Below are 18801 nucleotides of genomic sequence, written 5' to 3'. Positions count from 1 at the left end.
AAAACATTTTAAATGCTAGATTGCTCTTCTGTACAGTAATGGCTGGTTAACTTTGACTAGTCACTGTAGCTAGGTAGTTAATGGGACATCTTTTTGAGGAGCAACAGTGAGCCAGCTCAATCGTAGCCAGCAGGGTAGGACAAGATTGACACCTCTCTCTGCATCTGTTCAAGCAGGCATGGATACTGCGCAGTAGACCACTTCGGGAACGGCCAAGGACTGCGTTATGTCATAGTTTCCAGGTTTGGGCGAAGCAGGGAGGCAGACAGGGAATGGGGAGCATTCACAGGCCACAAGCTGCCCAGATAGTGTGAGCGGAAAGTGCATAAGTCGCCAGCATCTCGGTAGCCATGGATTACATAGGCGTTAGCGGGTGGAACGAGGTTCTTATGCATGCGCATACTCTGCAGGTGCGAGCTGCGATGTTTGTCCCTGTGCTCGACTTCTCGCTTTCAAATCGGCCGCAGCGTATGCGTGCATAATGTGTACGGAGAGACTGAGACACTCAGTCCGCAACGTCTATGCCCCGCTAAGCCGGTAACCTTACCTGACTACCAGGTACCTACACTAAAGTTACGGATAATTCAGCTGCTACCAGGCAGACCCGCATTTCGGCGACCCTGGGGCTCGTAGGCTCCATGCACCATCCAGCCTGCTGGGCTCTTGAAGCAAGATCAGGTTCTTCCAGGTTGCAAACCCGACTAAGAACAATTTGTGGTCGAACGGCGCTGCTGAACTGAGTGAGACAATCCCGGGTGCATCGAAAACTCATCACGCGCCTGCTTGTGCCGTTCTCCTCCCAGACATTCCAAGGCTTGTCCGATTCCTCGCAGCATTTCGCACTCAGCGCAGATTACGCAGAATACGGATTACACTAGCAATCCCAATCCCTCCTCACGGGTGCACAGCAGCGGGTCCCAGGTGAGCCAAGCACAGCAGCCCAACTGCCAACCTGCTTGCTGCTGCACGGCTGCACCCGCCCCCGGCACGCACCTCCGCCGAACGACGCTGACGCCGACGCCGACGCCGACGCTGACGCTGACGCCGCGCTGCTTCAGTGCCCTCCATCTGTCGTGTCGCCGCGATCCCGATGTCGGCTGCTGCTCTTGCCGGACAAATAATAACCTCTGACGAACGTTCCGACAAGCTCGCCCCTCGCCAGCGACGAACAGCAAATCGCAGCCGCACTCGCACCCGCACCCGCACCCGCAGCCACAGCACAAACCGCAACACCAGCCATGGGCTTCCTTGGCATCTACAAGGCCTTGTACGACTACACGCCCCAGGCCGAGGGCGAGCTGCAAATTGCCGAGGGGGACCTGCTCTACGTGCTGGAGAAGAGCACTGAAGATGACTGGTGGAAGGCCAAGAAAAAGGCGACCGGCGAGGACGAAGAGGAGCCCGTTGGCCTGGTCCCCAACAATTACGTCGAGGAGGTATGTGTGTGATGCACCGACGGACCGGCTGGTGCGCTCTTTGGGGATCTGACATGGCTTTTGCGCCCGTGTAGGCCCAGCCCATAGGGAAAGCCCGCGCGCTCTACGAATACACGAGGCAAACCGACGAGGAGCTGTCGTTCCCCGAGGACGCCCAGCTGACCGTCTTCGACACGTCAGACCCCGACTGGATCCTGGTGGGACACGATGGCGACTATGGCTTCGTCCCCGCCAACTACATTGAGCTCGGGGAGGGCGCGGGGAAGCAGGACGAGGATGAACCAGCCGCGCCTGCGCCGCCTCCGCTCCCGGCTCGGACCTCCACCAGCGATGTCCAGAGCCCGCCCCTTCCTGCGAGGAATCAGGCCCAGTCGGAGCCCAGCAGCCCGGCTACCCCTGCTGCACCTAATCCCGCCGCCATGATTGCCGGCATGATGGCCGCCCGCGCGGGCTCGTCGCAGCAGCCCCCCGCGCCCCTCAATCTCCCACCCCGGCAGCAGCAATACGCCTCAGACGACTCGGACACCGAAGTCAAGTCCCCACCGCTTCCGGCCCGCCCGCGCGGGGACTCGCAGCTGTCCGCCGAGGCCCCCAGGGCGTCGCCGCCGGTCCAACACCGCGCCCGCAACGACTACGACACCACCGCCACCCCTAAGACCCCGCCCACTGCTCCCCTGACGCCTGGCGACTTCCACATGTACAACATCAACGAGATGGTGTCCATCATGGGCAAGAAGAAGAAGATGCCGACCACGCTGGGCATCAACCTGCGGACCGGCATCATCCTGATTGCCCCGGAGCACCCGCAGGACGGGCCCTCGGTTGAGTGGCCCGCAGACCGCATGACGCACTACTCGCGCGAGGGCAAGCACGTGTTCATGGAGTTGGTCAGGCCGAGCAAGAGCGTCGACTTCCACGCTGGCGCCAAGGACACCGCTGAAGAGATCGTGGCCATGCTTGGCGAGCTGGCCGGTGCCGTGCGTGCCGAGGGCCTTAGAGAGGTGATCATGGCCGGCACCGGCCAGAAGGCGATCCAGCAGAAGAAGGGCGTCGTCCTGTACGACTTCATGGCCCAGGGCGACGACGAGGTCACGGTCGGCATCGGCGATGAAGTCATCATCCTGGACGACACCAAGAGCGACGAGTGGTGGATGGTGCGCCGCGTCAAGAATCAGAAGGAGGGCGTCGTGCCGAGCAGCTACATCGAAGTGACCGGCATCCTCGACACCCCCGTGTCGTCGTCGACTGCCGGTCTCAACGCGGGCAAATCCACCGTCGAGCAAAACCGGCTGGAGGAGGTGCGGCTGACCAAGGAGGCCATCAAAGCGGCGCAGCGAGAGGACCAGCGAGAAAGAGAGAGGGACCAGGCGAGAGCTGCAGAGGTAGGCCCTGGCTTGCGTTTGCCCGAGCGGAGTAGTAGTCTGTCGGCCAGAAAGGGTAACACCGAGGCGCAACAGCGGAGCAGACGCGAGAACGGCCACGCTGAGGCTTCGGGCTCGTCCAGGTCCAGCGCCCCCAAGTCAAGTGAGTGTTTTTTCGGCCTCCCTGAATGTCGAGAGATACGGCGATGCTGACCAAGCCTCCAGAGCCCGACCTCTCCAAAGTCCGCACCTGGACCGATCGCTCCAAGGCCTTCACCGTCGAGGCTCAGTTCCTCGGCATCAAGGACGGCAAGATCAACCTCCACAAGCTCAACGGCGTCCGCATCGCCGTGCCTGTCGCCAAGATGTCGCTCGAGGACCTGGAATATGTCGAGCGCATCACCGGCATCTCCCTGGACGAGGACAAGCCGCTGTCTGACCTCAAGAAGAGGGCTGCGACCAACGAGAGGTCTCGCAGCGCGCCGGCCGCCAAGGTCGGCGCCACCGTCGAGCCCAAAAAGCCCGAGTACGACTGGTTCCAATTCTTCCTGTCCTGCGACGTGCAGCCGGGGCTCTGCGAGCGATACGCCCAGGCTTTTGCCAGGGAATCGATAGACGAGAGCGTCCTGCCCGATGTTGACGCCTCCGTGCTGCGAAACCTGGGTTTCCGTGAGGGCGATATCATCAAGGTCATACGGTTCCTGGATGCCAAATATTGCCGTGGAAAGAAGGGTGGCGCAGGCGACGAGGAGGCCGCTGGTGGGCTGTTCTCCGGGCCCGGGGGTGCCCTGCGGAACAACACCAGGAAAGGACGGCCGGCTCCGCCGGTGGAGACCAACAACACCGTCGATCCGAAGGCCTTTTCACAGCAGAAGGAGGCTGCTCCGAGCGAGGCCAAAGCGCCGTCCCCCACCTCGTCAGCCCCCACGCCGGCCTCAAAGCCTACCAGTGGGTTTGACGACGACGCGTGGGATGTGAAGCCTTCAAAAACCCCAGAACCAGCCGCCCAGCAAGCGTCGGCGCCGCCGTCTACAGCGGCTCCAACAACGGCCGCCGCCCCGGCCACCGCCCCGGCCGCCGCCTCTGCTGCCACCACGTCCGCTCCGAGCACAGCCAAGCTCACCGGATCGCTGCAGGAGCTGTCACTGCTCACACAGCCGCTAACCCCGGAGAAGGTACAGACTCCGGCTCCGGCTCCGCCAGCGCTGAGCCTGGCGCCTGCGTCTGCCCCGGCTCCTGCCCCAGCGCCCGCCGCTGCTCCGGCGCAGATCCCCCAGCCCACCGGCGCAACGCCAAACTTCTTCAGCGGCTTGCAACCGCCAGCCGTCAACGGACAGCAGTCGCAGTTCGCCCCGCAGCTGCCGCAGACCATCGCACGTCAGAGACCCGTGGCTCCGCAATACACGCAAGGTCAAGGCGGCCTGATGCCCCCGCCTCCCCCAGCCCGACCACTGTCCGCGCCACAGGCCGTGCAGCCCAGCGCCTTCGCGCCGCCGCCGCTGCAGCCGCAGATGACGGGCTACCCTCAAACCCAGGTCGCTCCCCCGGGCCAAAGCCTGAACGACCTCGCCCAGCAGCGTCTGCAGCAGCAGTACAACCAAGCCATGCAGCAGCAGCTGAGCCAGCAGCAACAGCAGCCGATGATGCCGATGATGACCGGCATGCCACAGCAACAGGGGGGCTTCCAAGTGCAACCACCATTCATGCCGCAGCCCACGGGGATGCCCCTCCCGCCGCAGAGCGCCCCGCCCTTGCAAGCCCAGCCCACCGGCTTCATGCCTGCCTTCCCGCAGCAGCAGCAGCAACCGCAGATGACCGGCCTGCCGCCACCACTTGAGCCCCAGAGGACGGGCATGCCCATGTCCGTGCCAACAAGTGTGGGTATGGGCATGGGAATGGGGATGGGCATGGGGGGGATGGGCATGCAGCAGCCGCAGCCGCAGCCGCAGCAGCAGCAGCAGCAGCCGACGGGCCTGCAAGCGCCGCCCATGCAGCCGCTCATGCCGCAGAAGACGGGCCCGCCGCCGCCCGTCCGGTTCGGCGTCACGCCCGACAAGACCAAGAAATTGACTCCGCAGCCGACCGGGCGGAGGGCGAATCTCGCTGCTGCTAGTAAGTACTTTCCTCTTTCTCTCCTTTCCTTGGATGTGATGAAATTGAGAGGACTGTGGGGTTTGTTTGTTTGTGTGAGCACAGGGGCTAACGAATGTTTTCTCACTCGCAGCGCCGGACAATCCGTTTGGCTTCTGAGCTTTGAACCTGTGAGTTTTTCGCTCCAGGCGATATGGATGCTTGCGGATAGGGGCAAGTGGCGAATCATTGCAGGCGGTTCCTCCCCCCCGCTCAGTCAATCAAGTCAGTCAGTCAGCAGATTTTGCTGGTCCGATCTACGCCGGTACAGCGCACCCGCCCCGCCCTCCACCCACTTCAGGGAGGTTGCGTTGATGGATGGATGGATGGAGGGGCGTTGGTGTTGGTTTGCTGGCAGCGGCGAGAAGGGCCTCCGGCATCACGGCGGAAAGGCAGCCGTTACACCTTGCTCAGGGGCTAGTTGTGGGGAACGCCAGGGTTCCGTTCCCCCCCCGGGGGAGTGTAGAAGAGATGTGGAGGAAGGAAGGTGTGGAAGATGGGTGCGAGAGACTGGCTGTTGGAGTTGTAGCCAAAGAGGAGGGAACAGGGGAAGCAGAAAGAAAGAACGGGGGATGGGGGAGGAGGGGGAGGAGGGGTGGTGGGATGACAGTTGAAGCATGGCATGTTAACATGAGCGCTGCGGCTGGCTCGACTTTTCACTGTTCCTGTTGTCGCTGTTGAAGCAACGCCCCCTTTTCCCCCACCGTTTTTTGGTTTGGTTTTTTGCAAAGCATCATCACTCTGCACGCTACGTTATCTACCCACCTACCTAGCCTATTCAGACCTAAGTACCTATTTAGCTACTATTCCCTGCCTGCCTTGCTATGCTACCTGCATGCCATGTTGGGACCTTGTAAAGAATGGGACTGCGGTGTTGCGTTGCTTTGCTTTGCATTGGCATTGGGCGAGCATGAAGCAGGCCGTGTTGCGGCGGATATGGGGGGAAGCTGGACAGGTCCGCTGTTTCCCACTCTTGAAATCCCTTAGATCAGAGAGGAGATCTAAGCAGCCGCGAGTGCAGTCATGAGTCGGGGTGAACGGCCAACGAAGTTCTAAGTATGAGAAACACTTGCTCCAGTGAGTGGAGAAGAAACGAGGGTTTCTCTCTCTCCTCTTGGGGGTCTGACGTTGGCACTTCGCGGGGCGGTATTGGAGCCGAGCGCAAAATCTGGGTTGGGATCTACAAGGACCGCTGCACATATGGACGGAGGAGGGACCAGGGCTCGGGGTGGACGCGGAGAACTCGGAGCACGCAACACTTCGCGGACCTGAAGGAAATCTATGTAGACCGCGCACACTCCTGCAGATCGAAAGTAGACCGAGCGCTTGAAATCCCGACGGAACCGGTTACGGGCGGCCGCTGAGCAAAGGAGCCGAAGACGGCCGCTTGGCCGGCTGCCGTCGCCCGCACTGACAAGGAAGAAAATGCAAAAAGAAATTGATCCGTTCGGTTCCCCCCGTCCATCCCATGCAAATCCGGTCCCCCTATTAGCGCCAGGGCACGCCACACACCATGACCACGTCCGTTACCCGTCCAAAGGCCTAGTACCACGATACGACGCGTCTATGCCATCTGTATGCTCCTACGTCATTCACCTCGTGTTCCGGGAAAACAACAACAGGCAAGCACGCTCATTGAATGGTTCCCTCCCGCAACTCCTCGCTATCCGGCACGACATCCTCGATGGAGGGCGCACGGCGATGCCGCACCGTCGTCGTGACCTTGTCCTCGACGGCGCTGACCTTGGTGCGCGGCACGGCCTCGGCGGGCAGGGCCTCCCTCTTGCCAGGCTTGGGCGGCTCGAAGCGCTTGCGCACCGCCTTGATCATCTTGAAGTACCAGTGCCAGTTGAGGGTGTTCAGCACCAGGTTGCTGGCCAGGTAGATGAGGGTGAGCCAGAGCGGGACGGGCTCGGCGCCGCTGGCGCGGGCGACGAAGAACAGCGGGTTGCGGTCCGGATCGTCGGCGGTGGACGGGTCGGCGAAGGCGGCGGCCAGGTATTCGGCCGAGGGGGGCCGGCGGAGGGCATGCCACATGTCGACGTAGACGACGGCGGACTGCCAGGTGCCCCAGACGATGCGGCACAGGAAGAAGGTGACGAGCAGGGCGATGCCGTTGTACAGCTGCGGCTTGGAGCCGGTCATGTTGAGCTTGTCGAAGAACCAGTGGATGTTGAGGAAGGGGGTCGACAGCTCGTAGAGGATGAAGGTGGGCGAGTAGTAGTTGAGATAGGGGCGCTTGGAGAGCAGGTTATGTCAGACAAAAGGGGCCCAAAAGGCTGGCGGTATGTACAGGATACAGAAGGAGGGGGAGAACGGACGAAGCCAAAGGTGTACACGGCGAGCGCACTGACGGCGTGGGCCAGCAGGCCCAAGCCGAAGATGTCCAGGTTCAGCAGGGTGATGCCGAGGTCCCAGACGAAGTAGCCGGCGGCGAGGGCCTGGACGAGGCCGCAGGCACCGGTGTAGCCCCAGACGCGCTGCTCGTAGTCCATGGCGTTGCGCTCGTCGTCGAAGAACATGACCCACAGGGCGATGCCGTTGATCAGCAAGCTCTGGACGAGCGAGACGACGTGGGTGTCCCAGTTGGCCTTCTTGGCGCGGTCATGGCGCGGGTAGAAGCGGGGGAACAGCCTGTTGGACAGCACGGGCGAGACGACGGTCTGGATGAAGGTATAGAGGAGGGCGGCGGCGGCGACCTCGTGGATGTGGTAGGGCAGCGTGGGCATCGACAGGCGCTCGGCAAGGGGCGCGATTGCCCGGCTCAGCGCCGGGATAGGCGGGAAGGGGAACGGATCGCGCATTGTCGATATGAAACAGCGACGCTGTGGTGTTCGCTGCGAAGAGTCGAGAGCAGAAGAAGGAGCTCGGCAAAGCCGCTGTACACAGTAGACGCTGAGTGACGAGCCAAAAGAAGGAGTAAGAGTGCTTTGCTGTTGAGACCGCCGGGCGAGCAAGCAAGCACTAGGCAAGCAACAGGCACGAGCACTTGGCGCAGGCAACCAAACCGGCACGCAGGCCCGGCACCTCGGTGCTGCAGCTCAAGCAGCTGCTGTGGAGTGATGTATTTGTCCGGAGGACAAGGGGAGCCACGTACGCAGCGGACGACGGCAGCTGCAGAGTTACGCCCGGCGCCAGTGCATCTCCGCCATACGGTGTTCCCCGTGTTGAGCTTGCAGGCTCGAGTGGCCGTGGCTTTTGTTGGGGAAACAACGGATACCTCCGTCCGGATACGGAAAGTTATCGCTAACATTAACATTATCGTTACCTTATCTTGGATGTGGATAGGTCCCACTTGGTGAAGTTAGGTAGGCACTCAGACAGTTCGCTACTGGAACTGTGGTCTTACATACAGTAACGTTACCTGACCCAGTACGGAATACCTGCATGTATGATAAGGGGCCACCGCACTTGACCCAGGCACGGTAACTATCCGAACTGTAACATACCAACACAGCAAGCAAACGTTGGAGATACATACCAGCCCAACTTCCACCCCTCAGCACCGGACACTCGACTCGAAGGTTCCAGGCTAAAGAAAAAGAATTGAGGCCGTCCTTGACCAGAGTCGCGAGATTTACCGTCAAGCCACCATCCGTGGGAGATTTTGGTGTCTTGGATCGGTCGGCGCCTGGGTCCTGGGACAGACCGAGCTTTGAGTTTCTCAGGCGGCGTCGGCGGCGAGGTGCGGTTAAGGAAGCGTGCTGCACTTGCTGAGGCGGCCCGGCATGTCAACAATCCTTTCTCAACATGGCAGACCTCCTGTATGACTTGCTCTTACCGCCGGACCAAACGCCGTCCCGGACGGCGGCTGACCGAAGTGCACTCGAGTACCTCACTGAGTTGGCCTCAAAGCCGCTGGCGTCCCTCAGCACCACCGAACCGCAGGCTCTCGCGCAGTCCTCGCATGGACTCCTCCTCTCGCTGCAGGCTCTCTCCCAAAAATCACACAAACAAATCATCGAATCTGCAACTCACCATGCGACGCTGCGCAATACATTACCGGCCCTCGCGGCGAGCACTGCCGAGCTGCGCAATTCCATCCCCAAGCTCGACAGCGAAGCCGTGCGCTTCTCCACCACGTACAGCAAGAGCAGCGACAACGACGTGCTCGCTCGGCGCAAGAAGGCCCTGCTGCTCTCGCGCAACGTTGAGCGGCTGGTGGACGTGCTCGAGCTGCCGACGCTGCTGTCCTCGGCCATCTCGGCGGCGCCCGCCAACTACTCGTCCGCCCTGGATCTCAACGGACACATCCGCCGCCTGCACTCCATCTACCCCAATTCGCCGCTCGTGGCGTCCATATCCGCCCAGGCCGACGAGGCCATGCGCGCCATGGCTGCCAACCTCATCCACTCCCTCAAGGCCCCGGGGCTCAAGCTGGCCGCCTCGCTACGCACCATCAGCTGGCTGCGGCGAGTCCTGCCAGATCTCGAAGCCCCGTCCGCGGCGGCCCCTGCCACCGGCTCGAGCCCCGGCAGCATCAGCAGCACCACCACCAAGGGACACGACTCCCAGGAGCGAGTTCTCGGCGCGCTCTTCCTCGTCTGCCGTCTCGCAACGCTCATGACGATGCTCGAGGCCCTCGAGCCGCTGCGCGAGCTGGCCGACCAGGAGAAGGCGCGCCAAAAGGCCATCGGCAGCGGCAGCGCCTGGTCGGGCGGCCAGCAGACGGAGCGGTACCTGAAGCGCTACCTCGAGATCTTCCGCGAGCAGAGCTTCGCTATTGTGTCCATGTTCCGCAGCATCTTCCCCGCCGCGACGGCCGCCACGAGCGATGGGCCCGCGCCCGCGCCCGCGCCTGCGCCTGCTTCGGGAGGAGATGATGACCCGCTGGAGCCGATGCCCTCGGCGCTGGCGACATTCCCGCTGCACCTGGTTGACATGCTGCTCGAGACGCTCCGGACATATCTGCCTACCATTAAGGACCAGGCCGCCCGGGACAGTCTGCTGACGCAGGTGCTGTACTGCGCGGGGAGCCTGGGGCGGCTGGGAGGGGACTTTGGGCTGTTTCTCGCCACGCTGGACGTCGGGCCCGACGCCGAAGAGGAGTGGGCTGAGGTGGTCAAGCGGCATCGGGCGCTTGCTGGGCGGCTGGAGTCGATTGTAGGCGAGCAGAAGAAAGGGGGCTGAGAGCTAACACCGAGCGATTCGTGGAGTGGCTTATACGGATACGGAAAATCCGTACACGCAGACCGAGCCGGCGTCAATCGTCCCGGGCATGGCTTGGTCTAATTATTCTACGATGGATACAAGATACACTGTGACTCAGATCCGCATCGAAATACTGCCTATTTACCTGTAGGTAGTGAGGATTAAGGAACTCTCGGGAGCGTTCGTCTGTCCTGTTTTAACTCGCTCGATGCTGGTTGGCTCGCCGCGGAACCCCGGCGCCGTCAGCTCGGGTCAAGTCGGCCAGGCGCGGAGCCAGCGGGCCCAAGCGCACAATTGGCATTCCGTCATAGGCCCGACATCCTTGTCGCGGCAGTCTCCAAACGCAGCGGATGACCTTTTGCCTCCTACAAACGACAGCAGCAACCACTCACTCCGCCGGCTTGTTCGGAATGGGTCGCTCCTTATAGAACGCGGCTTTGAGAATGGCAGGACCGTATCTCAAACGCATCAATCTCTAGACGAGAATTGACAATTCTCCTCGGTCCAGCCGCTCAGGAAGACCGTGAGGGTCATCAGCGGAGAAGAGTCAGTCGCACAATAGGAAGAAAAAAAAAGAGACCGCCGCCATGTCCGATGGCTCCCGCACGGCGCTTTCGAAGTCGAGTATGCCTTTTCTATCTCAGTTCCAGAAGGCGGCTCTCCCCCGACTGACCGCTGCACCGCAGCCTTCCACTTCGCCGCCGGCCTCGGCTCCGGCGTGTTCTCGGCCGTCCTCCTCCAGCCGATCGACCTCCTCAAGACGCGCGTCCAGCAATCCGGCGCCCACTCCCTCACCGCCGCCATAGCCGACATCCGCGCCGCCCCACGCCTCCTGCCCGCCCTCTGGCGCGGCGCCGTCCCCTCCGCCCTCCGCACCGGCTTCGGCTCCGCCATCTACTTCACCTCGCTCAACGCGATCCGCCAGAGCGCCGCGCGCCTCGCCCCGCTGTCGCCCTCTTCGTCGTCGTCGTCGTTGTCCTCCTCCTCCTCCTCCCTCCCCAAGCTCTCCAACACCGGCAACCTCCTCGCGGGCGCCGCCGCCCGCTCCTTCGCGGGGTTCATCCTCATGCCCCTGACCGTGCTCAAGGTCCGGTACGAGAGCACCTTCTACAACTACAGCTCGCTGGCCTCGGCGGCGCGGGACATCGCGGCCCGCGAGGGCCTGCGCGGCTTCTTCGCCGGCTACGGTGCGACCGCCGTGCGCGACGCCCCCTACGCCGGCCTGTACGTGCTGTTCTACGAGCAGAGCAAGCGCCGGCTGAGCGCGCTGTTCCCCGCCGCCGCGGCCGCCGCGCCGTCGCCCGAGGAACCGGAGCGGCAAGTGGCAGGTGGAGCAGGAACGGGGCAAGGGCAACCAGGGCGAGGTGGTGGCGGTGGAGGTGGAGGAGGAGGAGTCGCGGGGGGCGGCGGCGGCGGCCGGATGGCGCTCTCGCACGCGGCGGGCATCAACTTCGCCTCGGGCGTGTTCTCGGGCGTCGTGTGCAGCGTCATCTCGAACCCGTTCGACGCGGTCAAGACGCGCATCCAGCTGCAGCCGGGCCAGTACCGCAACATGGTGCAGGCGGCGCGGCGGATGGTCGGGGAGGAAGGCGTGCGGGCGCTGTGGGACGGGCTCGCGCTGCGCATGAGCCGCAAGGCCGTCAGCTCGGCCCTGGCCTGGACCGTGTACGAGGAGCTGATTAGGCGCGCCGAGGCGGGCTGGGAGGCACGGCAGGCGAGGGCGGGCCTCTGACCATGATTGATTTGGGGTGAAAATCGGTCGGGTTTGCATCAAACGGAGTTCTTCGTAGACGGCGGTTTGTTTTTTTATTGGTTTTTCTGTTTAGGCGTACACGGTCCGTTCACACTACCCTGTCCAAAAACCCAACCCAAAAGCGTTACCCAACCCAACCCAAGGCAGAGAGAGTTGCGACATTCGCGGGGCCGGATAACCCAGCTCGCGGGACGACGAGGACAGAAGGACCGACAACAGCCGGACTCGGAAACGACCCAACTGTTCGAGGCCTCGGCTACCTGGAAGAGAAACGGAGCTGGGAATAAAAGATCCAAAACCAAAACGGATAGAAACGGGCAAAAGAAAATCTCAACTCGCGCAGAAACAGGGGGAAAAAAACGTGCACAAATCAAATCATGGCTCATGCTTCTCGTTCCCGTCATGCTCATGACCCCTTCCCCTTTTTTCTTCCCATTCAGCAACCTCGTACTCCCTTTCTCTTCACCCAGCCTTGCAAGCCCCGCCCGCCTCTTTACCACACGGCAGAGGACGACAAAGCGTCCACCAAGCGAAGAGACTCATATGCGGCCCGGGACACACGAAAAAAAGGCGTAGCATCCATCGCAGGGAAGCGTGGGCAACACGGTGACACCCCGCGAAGCGATCACTCACGGGCGGCCGCCGGCAAGGTACATCAGCAGGCCGGGCGACCTGCTGCGGTGGCGCTTGGGGCGGACGAACTCGAAGTCGCCGGAGCGGTGCCGGTGGTGGCGGCGGTCGTTCTTGACCTCGAGCATGATCTTCTCCTCGCCGCGCCGCTCGAGCCGCAGCTTGCGCGTGTGCTCCCAGAGCATGTTCTGCTCCCACTCGGGCACCCAGCGCTTGATCAGCACGTAGGTGGAATCATGCTGCACGGTGGGGAGCGGTTAGTTAGCATGGGAAAATCTCTTTCACTGAATAACTGCACTGGGGAGGGAAGACAGCAAGTGGGCGTGACGTGGGGGAGGGGGGTTGAGAAGGGTTCGGCGGGGTTGGAAGAGAAAAAGCCATACCAGATCGGGCTCCCAGTCGATCTTGTAGTACTTGAGCGTCTCGATGTCGAGGTGGCGGAGGGACATGCGCGTGTAGGTCGGACGGGCCACTTGGTTCTCCTCCTCTTCCTTCTTGTCCTTCTTGATCTTCTCCTTCTTCATGATGGCCTCGATGGCCTTCTCGTCGAGCCCCGAGTTGATCAGCTGCTCCTGCAGGCGGCGCTGGAACTCCTTCTCGGCCGCCTCGGCCGCGGCCTTCTCCTTCTCGATGCGCTCGGCCTCCTTGGCCTTGTAGGCCGCGATGATTTCCTCGGCCTCCTTCTCCTTGCGCTTGCGCTCCTCCTCGGCCTTCTTCTCGGCCTCGAGCCTCTTGAGCTCGACCTCGCGCAGGATGCGCTCTTCCTCTTCCTTCCGCTTCCTCTCCGCGTGGATCCTCTCGAGCTCGGCGAGGGCCGCCTTGGCCTTGGACTCCTCCTCGAGCGCCTTGTCCCGGCGCGCCTCTTCCTCGGCCTTGATCCGGCGCTCCAGCTCGGCCTTGTTCCTTTGGTACTCAGCCTCTTCCTCGGCCTGCTTCTCGCGCCGGCGCTCTTCCTCCCGGCGCTTCATGCGCGCCAGTTCCTCGCTGTCCCTGGCCAGCCTGGCCTGCTCCTGGCGCGCGTGCTCGGCCTTCAGCTCCTCCTCCTGGCGCTTGATGCGGGCGATTTCGCGCTTGAGGTGCGCAAGCTCGTACTCGTCCCTGAACCTGTCGTTGCGGAGCTCTTCTTCCTCCCTGCGCTGGCGGATCTCGAGCTCCATCCTGGCGTGCTCGAGCTCGGCGTGTTCCTTGTTGAACCTCTCCAGAGCGAGCCGCTCCTCCCGCTTCTGGTTCTCCAGACGGACCGCGGCGAGCTGCTCCTCGAGCTGCTGGAGCCTCCACCTCTCCCTGGCGTCATCGAGGTAGCTGTGCGAGCTCGAGGACCGACTGCGGGCACGGCTCCGCGACCTGCGTCTGTGGCGGGCACGGTGGTGGCGAGACGAGGAGGCATAGGATGAGTCGTCCGACGAGGAATCCGAGTCGCGCCTTATGGGGCGCCGGTCGACCATCGGTTGGTTGATGACCACCTGGGCAGCAGGAGGAGGAGGCGGCGGTGGCGGGCCCCCGCGGACCGGAGGGGACCGGCGCTCTCTCGACCGGGAGCGGGCGACAATGGTAGTTGTCCGCTCGTCAGGCCGGCGGTAGGGGCCGGGCGGGTGGTAGTAGCCAGTGGGACCGCGGGGATCCCGCACGTCCCTCACCACAGTCTGAATATAATGCGGAGGAGGGCCGCGATGCGGCGAAGGCGGGCCCCGGGGGAGCGGGGACCGATCACGCCTGCGCTCATGTATCCTGATCTGTTCGATCTCCGTCGAGTCGTCGCTGTAGTCAGACATGTTGAAGAGCGCGGATCAGAGGCTGGCGACGTTCTCCTCTTCCCGCTGAACTGAGCTGACTCTTTTGTGAGGGATAGCACGAAGTACTACGCTGTAGAACCGAACACTGGGGCCGGGGAAATGCGGCGCTGGCGACCGATGCTCACCGATGTTCGCTGCGAATGTGTTCACGCAAGCAGTGTACTCTTACGGCAAAACCGAGGGCTGGAGCGAGAAGTTCTACGCCGCACAGGAGGGGGGGTCAGAAGGGCTGATAAGCCGCCGCCAACAGAGCGGGGGTGTGACCCACCATGAATTCGGCAGCGCGGCGGTCAGAACGGACGGACTCGGGCGCCATGGTAACTCTGGGTCTGGGGAGTCGCGGCTGGATTCGCTAGCTGCGGACACGCAGCAAATGAGGAGGGGGGGGAGGATGCGCTTGGAGGGGGCCGGGACAGTGCGGGACCTGAGACAACAGCCAATGTCCGCCGGGCTGACGGGTACTCGGTACCCAGGCATGATGACAGCCTGGCGGTCGGGTGCCACTCGAAACCCACGCGAGAGCAGGTATCGTTGCCTTGAAGAGGGTGTGAGGGCGCCTTTTCTCCCACGGTGGCCGCTCGCTGCCTTGGTTGGCCCAGCCAGCAGACCCTGGGCAAGGCGGGTGCACTGGACGATGGAATGCGCATCAGCGGCAGAGCACCAGGGCCGGCCGGCTTGGCAGCTGGTGGTTCAGTGGCTGAGAGAGAGAGAGGACAGCCGCTTGACCGTCATCACCAGGCAAGGTCGCGTGTGGCGAGCTCCATCTGCCATGGTTCACGAGTCCTACGCAGGAGCTGTCCGCTTCCCGCTCCCCCACCAGGAGGGAGCCGATAGACATGCCAATTCGTCGCGATCGGAGAGCTCGGCCTTGTGGTAGGGAAGTAACTCATTTGTGCTGCGTAGCAAAGAGCAGATCCCGAGGAGCACACATGTTGTGTAGCCGTTTCCTATTTCGCATCTGTCCACCGCCAAAAGCGCAAGGCTGCGGCGTCACGCCTTCCGCCGGTTCATCTTCTGTTTCGTCGGAGAGTCCGCGCGAGAAATGGTGCGTAGGGCTAGATGAGGGGCTGGGCTGCTGCACGTCTTGGCTTGGCGCAGCATCGCAAGGATCGACTTCTTGCGGCGCTCCGAGCTAAGCTGCGGGGATCCTCAGACGGTCGGGCAGCAACCGCTCCGCTCTCACGGCGGCCAACTCCCTGTGGCATGGACGGAGGAGGAAGGTGTCGTACATGTCCTGGTATGCGCCGGGCAACCGTTGTGTCACCGACGGCTTTTGGGTATCTCTATTCCGACCGTGGCCGCTAGCGAGCCAGGAAGCTGCGCTCAAATCGCGCTGGACCTGGAATTCAGTGGCTGAGAGAGAGAGCATCTCTCCACCTGAAAAGCCGAAAAAGAACATGCGCGCCTCTCTGAAACCAAGCTTGGCGAGACGCCGTCCCAAACCGCAGGCCGCCTGCCCCACCGTCCAGGCAACCATCCAAAGAATTGGACCCCTCGCAGCGTGCTCGGGCCCACTTATTAAAGACAGCCTTAACCGGAGACGTCCTGGGCACACAGGTGTAAATTTCAGGCCGTCATGTACCGAGTACGGAATACGCTGGACGAATGACGGCGAACAAGCCAAGGGAGAACTCAGCTCTCCCGATGTCGAATTCGTTTCGCTTCACTCAAGCGGCTCGCAAAGATGAAGCACCGGTTCGCCGTCTCCGGCACGCCTGGGAACTGTTCGTACCTTCCACGGACGGTGCTGTGTGACTTGCGCATCCCGATCATGACTGCCCACCACCCCCCTTGAGCATCTTCTCGATGTGCTCTTGGCTGTTCTTCGCCGTCGTCTCCAGGTAGTGCAGTCTCTTCCCCAATGCGTCCACCTCCGTTTCCATGTCTTTGATTTGCGCACCCAACTTCTCCTGCAGTGATGAGACAGGGACGGCGACAAACCTAGAAAACATGGCGATTTAACAACCCGCCCGCCGTCAAGTGAGGGGAAACCCCCTTGGGGGGCCGAAACTTACATCTTCCCGACGCCTTCATACACGGCCGTGTCGGGCGGCAGCGACGAGATCTCGCCGCGAGTGAGCTGGGCAAGCCGCATTTCGCGCTGCTTGCTCGCCACTTGCGTGCGGACCAGGCTGATCTGCTGCTGCGCGGCTATGGCCTGGGATTCGACTTCCCTCAGGAGCTGCCGGTCGGTTCGATGTGTCAGTATCCATCATGGCCGTCCAGGAACACAGCACAACAATGCTCGGCAACTGCGGCCTGACATGTGGTGCAGGCAAAACCACCGCAATGAGCTTCACTTGCCTTCTGTAGCGCCTCGTTGGATATTGACATTTTTTCAAAATACCCGTTTGGGGATGAACTGAGTCAAGGCTGGGACCCCACAGCTTTCGTGTATTGTGGAAAAGAAGGCGCAAACAGGAGAACGTCACTCGTGATGTGTGTGATGCGGATATCACGATGTTCTGTAGCTTGTTGCTGCCGTTCGGTTGATTCGTCCGTTACGGGGAACTTTAGTGGGGTGTGTCAACCAAGCACAGTGTCGAGAGCGACAATGCGCACATGGCCAGCAGAAGGTTCAACACCGCGCGATACCTCGGGGGGATCTGGGCTTACGGAGACAGGCATGACAATAACAAAATTACATTGGACTTCTTTATTATGATGGAATTCCAAATCTAGTCGTTGAGCCCAGGTAAGCTTGAACATGACGACTGTAAGGCCATACCTCGTCAGTCCCCGGCCCAAGCACTCTCAGCGGGCTAACTGCCACGGCAAGCACTTGAGGCTAGCACCTACCGGGACTACTTCTACTATCTAAATCATGCTCTATAGGAAATGAAGCGCCCTGGAGAAGATGACACCTCGCCGCCACACCTGGTATCATGGCCTAGGGCTCCGGGCCTGACCGCCTGCCGGGCCCAGTCTTGTCGGTTGCGTTTGCGGTTCCACATGTGAGAGTGCTAACCGGGCTACTGGGTCTTCTTCTGCAATGCCCCGTCCACAGCGGCGCCGGGCCTGGGCACCACCTGTGGAATGGTCCGCAAAGGCGTCCAGTCCAACATGAAGTCCTTCTCGCTGCCGTCCAGGCAGCGGTTCAGCCAGACCCTCCAGAGGATCAGGTGATATGCTACGTCAACACGGTCAGTAACTGTGTTCCTGTGTCATGTCGGAGCATGCCACGTACCGCCTGCGTCCGACGTTAGCATCATCATCATCGTATCGTTATCATCATTTCGGAGCGGAGGGTGGCGGAAGGAACAGAAAAGGAGAGCTTACCTAAACCCGTCAAGACATGCCACCAGCCATGACCCTCCAGCAGCACCGCCCACGGCAGCAAAATTGCCTTCTTGGTCGTCGTTAAATGGTGGCAAAAGATGTTATCTATGTTCCATATGACAAAGCCGGCCAAGAAGGTGAGGATCCCTTGCCGTAGGCACCAGCGTCAGTTGGCACCTTTCACAAGAGACCTCGGCTGTCGACGGGGTGATACAGACCAGTGACTGCTAGTTTGTACATCTCCCGCATGAGTCGGTCGCATTCGGCGGGATTCCTCTGGCTCAACTGCGGCCTCAAGTCCCGTTCCATGACGAAGAAGCCACGGAAGATGAGTCCCACGGTCAGGAGACCGTAGGCCACCTGATGAAAGACGGGGTCCTTGGCGTAGAGGTAGTAGACCTGGTGATGACGCTATCAGTCGGTATGCCGCAGAGGACGCAAGAGGGCTGAGGTATGCTGCCCGGGCCACCGACCGTGATGAAGACGGCCACCCCGGCCATTGTCGCCGCGACGAGAACCTGCACTGCCACGGACTTCCTGTAGGAAAATGTGGCAAACGCCATGATGCAAACCGTGTAGATCATGGGCAGCTCGTCGGCAAGTTGCATTTCATCTGTGACAGGAGCGTAAGACAAGGGGACATAACCGTGTGCGGGCAAATTCTCCGAGACGAACATTTCAACGTGGTGTGGAAGGCCATGGAGCCCAGGCCCACGACGAGGTAGCCCAGATACACAAGGATAAATACCCGCGAGTGAGAGTAGGCCAGGACATTGCGCAGACCCTTGAGTCCGAGATACATAAACACCAGGTTCGTGAGCGTGTTGACCACTTCGGCGCAGTAAAACGTGATGTTGTAGTCCTGCATGAACCATGAGCAAGGATCCCATCTTGACGCGTGCGAGAGATAGGTCAGCTTAAGACGCGTACCTCCTCGCACCAATTCAGCGTCGAGGTCTGTTCCCCCCAGAATCCATCGCGGGACTCCCGGTAGGGTATTTGGAGCGCCGAAACGAATGCCATGCTGGCCTTTGGATCCCGGCCTACGGGGAACTGCCGCGCCGCGCACAGCCAAGCTGACTTGGAGGGGTTCGAGAGCGAGGCGGAGGGGCGGCTGATCGGGACAGGCCCAAACTCGGTTCCTGTGCGGCCAGGACTACGTCAGCGTGCGTGGCACTGCTTGCGTCTGTGTCCGCGTCCGCGTCCGCGATCTCCCGCAATCTCCCTTCTACCGAACAATGTTTCCAAAGAGATATCCAATTGAGCTA

At 61.6% G+C, this 18801-nt stretch overlaps 7 protein-coding genes across 7 annotated transcripts; 3 read left to right on the top strand and 4 right to left on the bottom strand.

Annotated features, from left to right (window-relative positions):
- Positions 1–1238: 1238 nt before the first annotated feature.
- THITE_133281 (uncharacterized protein) lies at positions 1239–5745 on the top strand (the record flags this gene model as incomplete). The annotated part of the gene is made up of 4 exons (XM_003651702.1): positions 1239–1436; positions 1511–2960; positions 3023–4909; positions 5022–5745. The coding sequence occupies 4 exons, from the start codon at positions 1239–1241 to the stop codon at positions 5045–5047; spliced, it is 3561 nt and encodes a 1186-aa protein (XP_003651750.1). The 3' UTR covers positions 5048–5745.
- Positions 5746–6239: 494 nt separating this feature from the next.
- On the bottom strand, positions 6240–7860 carry THITE_2112374 (uncharacterized protein). The gene is made up of 2 exons (XM_003651701.1): positions 7249–7860; positions 6240–7165 (listed from the first exon to the last, which is right to left on the bottom strand). Exons 1-2 carry the CDS (start codon positions 7729–7731, stop codon positions 6560–6562), a joined length of 1089 nt encoding a protein of 362 aa, XP_003651749.1. The 5' UTR covers positions 7732–7860; the 3' UTR covers positions 6240–6559.
- A 681-nt stretch (positions 7861–8541) lies between these two features.
- Positions 8542–10171, top strand: THITE_2112373 (uncharacterized protein). Its single transcript, XM_003651700.1, has one exon. It carries the CDS (start codon positions 8678–8680, stop codon positions 10055–10057), a length of 1380 nt encoding a protein of 459 aa, XP_003651748.1. The 5' UTR covers positions 8542–8677; the 3' UTR covers positions 10058–10171.
- Positions 10172–10590: 419 nt separating this feature from the next.
- Positions 10591–12029, top strand: THITE_2112371 (uncharacterized protein). Its single transcript, XM_003651699.1, has 2 exons — positions 10591–10702; positions 10765–12029. Exons 1-2 carry the CDS (start codon positions 10666–10668, stop codon positions 11808–11810), a joined length of 1083 nt encoding a protein of 360 aa, XP_003651747.1. The 5' UTR covers positions 10591–10665; the 3' UTR covers positions 11811–12029.
- A 125-nt stretch (positions 12030–12154) lies between these two features.
- On the bottom strand, positions 12155–14342 carry THITE_2112370 (uncharacterized protein). The gene is made up of 2 exons (XM_003651698.1): positions 12845–14342; positions 12155–12700 (listed from the first exon to the last, which is right to left on the bottom strand). Exons 1-2 carry the CDS (start codon positions 14231–14233, stop codon positions 12461–12463), a joined length of 1629 nt encoding a protein of 542 aa, XP_003651746.1. The 5' UTR covers positions 14234–14342; the 3' UTR covers positions 12155–12460.
- Positions 14343–16023: 1681 nt separating this feature from the next.
- THITE_119724 (uncharacterized protein) lies at positions 16024–16588 on the bottom strand (the record flags this gene model as incomplete). The annotated part of the gene is made up of 3 exons (XM_003651697.1): positions 16024–16195; positions 16270–16438; positions 16561–16588. 3 exons carry the CDS (start codon positions 16586–16588, stop codon positions 16024–16026), a joined length of 369 nt encoding a protein of 122 aa, XP_003651745.1.
- Positions 16589–17094: 506 nt separating this feature from the next.
- Positions 17095–18712, bottom strand: THITE_2112367 (uncharacterized protein). The gene is made up of 6 exons (XM_003651696.1): positions 18464–18712; positions 18209–18395; positions 18007–18146; positions 17752–17932; positions 17534–17680; positions 17095–17384 (listed from the first exon to the last, which is right to left on the bottom strand). Exons 1-6 carry the CDS (start codon positions 18554–18556, stop codon positions 17227–17229), a joined length of 906 nt encoding a protein of 301 aa, XP_003651744.1. The 5' UTR covers positions 18557–18712; the 3' UTR covers positions 17095–17226.
- Between the last annotated feature and the right edge of the window lie 89 nt (positions 18713–18801).

This window comes from Thermothielavioides terrestris, chromosome 2, assembly GCF_000226115.1.
Source record: "Thermothielavioides terrestris NRRL 8126 chromosome 2, complete sequence".
NCBI lineage: Eukaryota > Fungi > Ascomycota > Sordariomycetes > Sordariales > Chaetomiaceae > Thermothielavioides > Thermothielavioides terrestris.
Note: the sequence above shows the minus strand (reverse complement) of the source record. Positions and strands in the feature narration are given on the sequence as shown.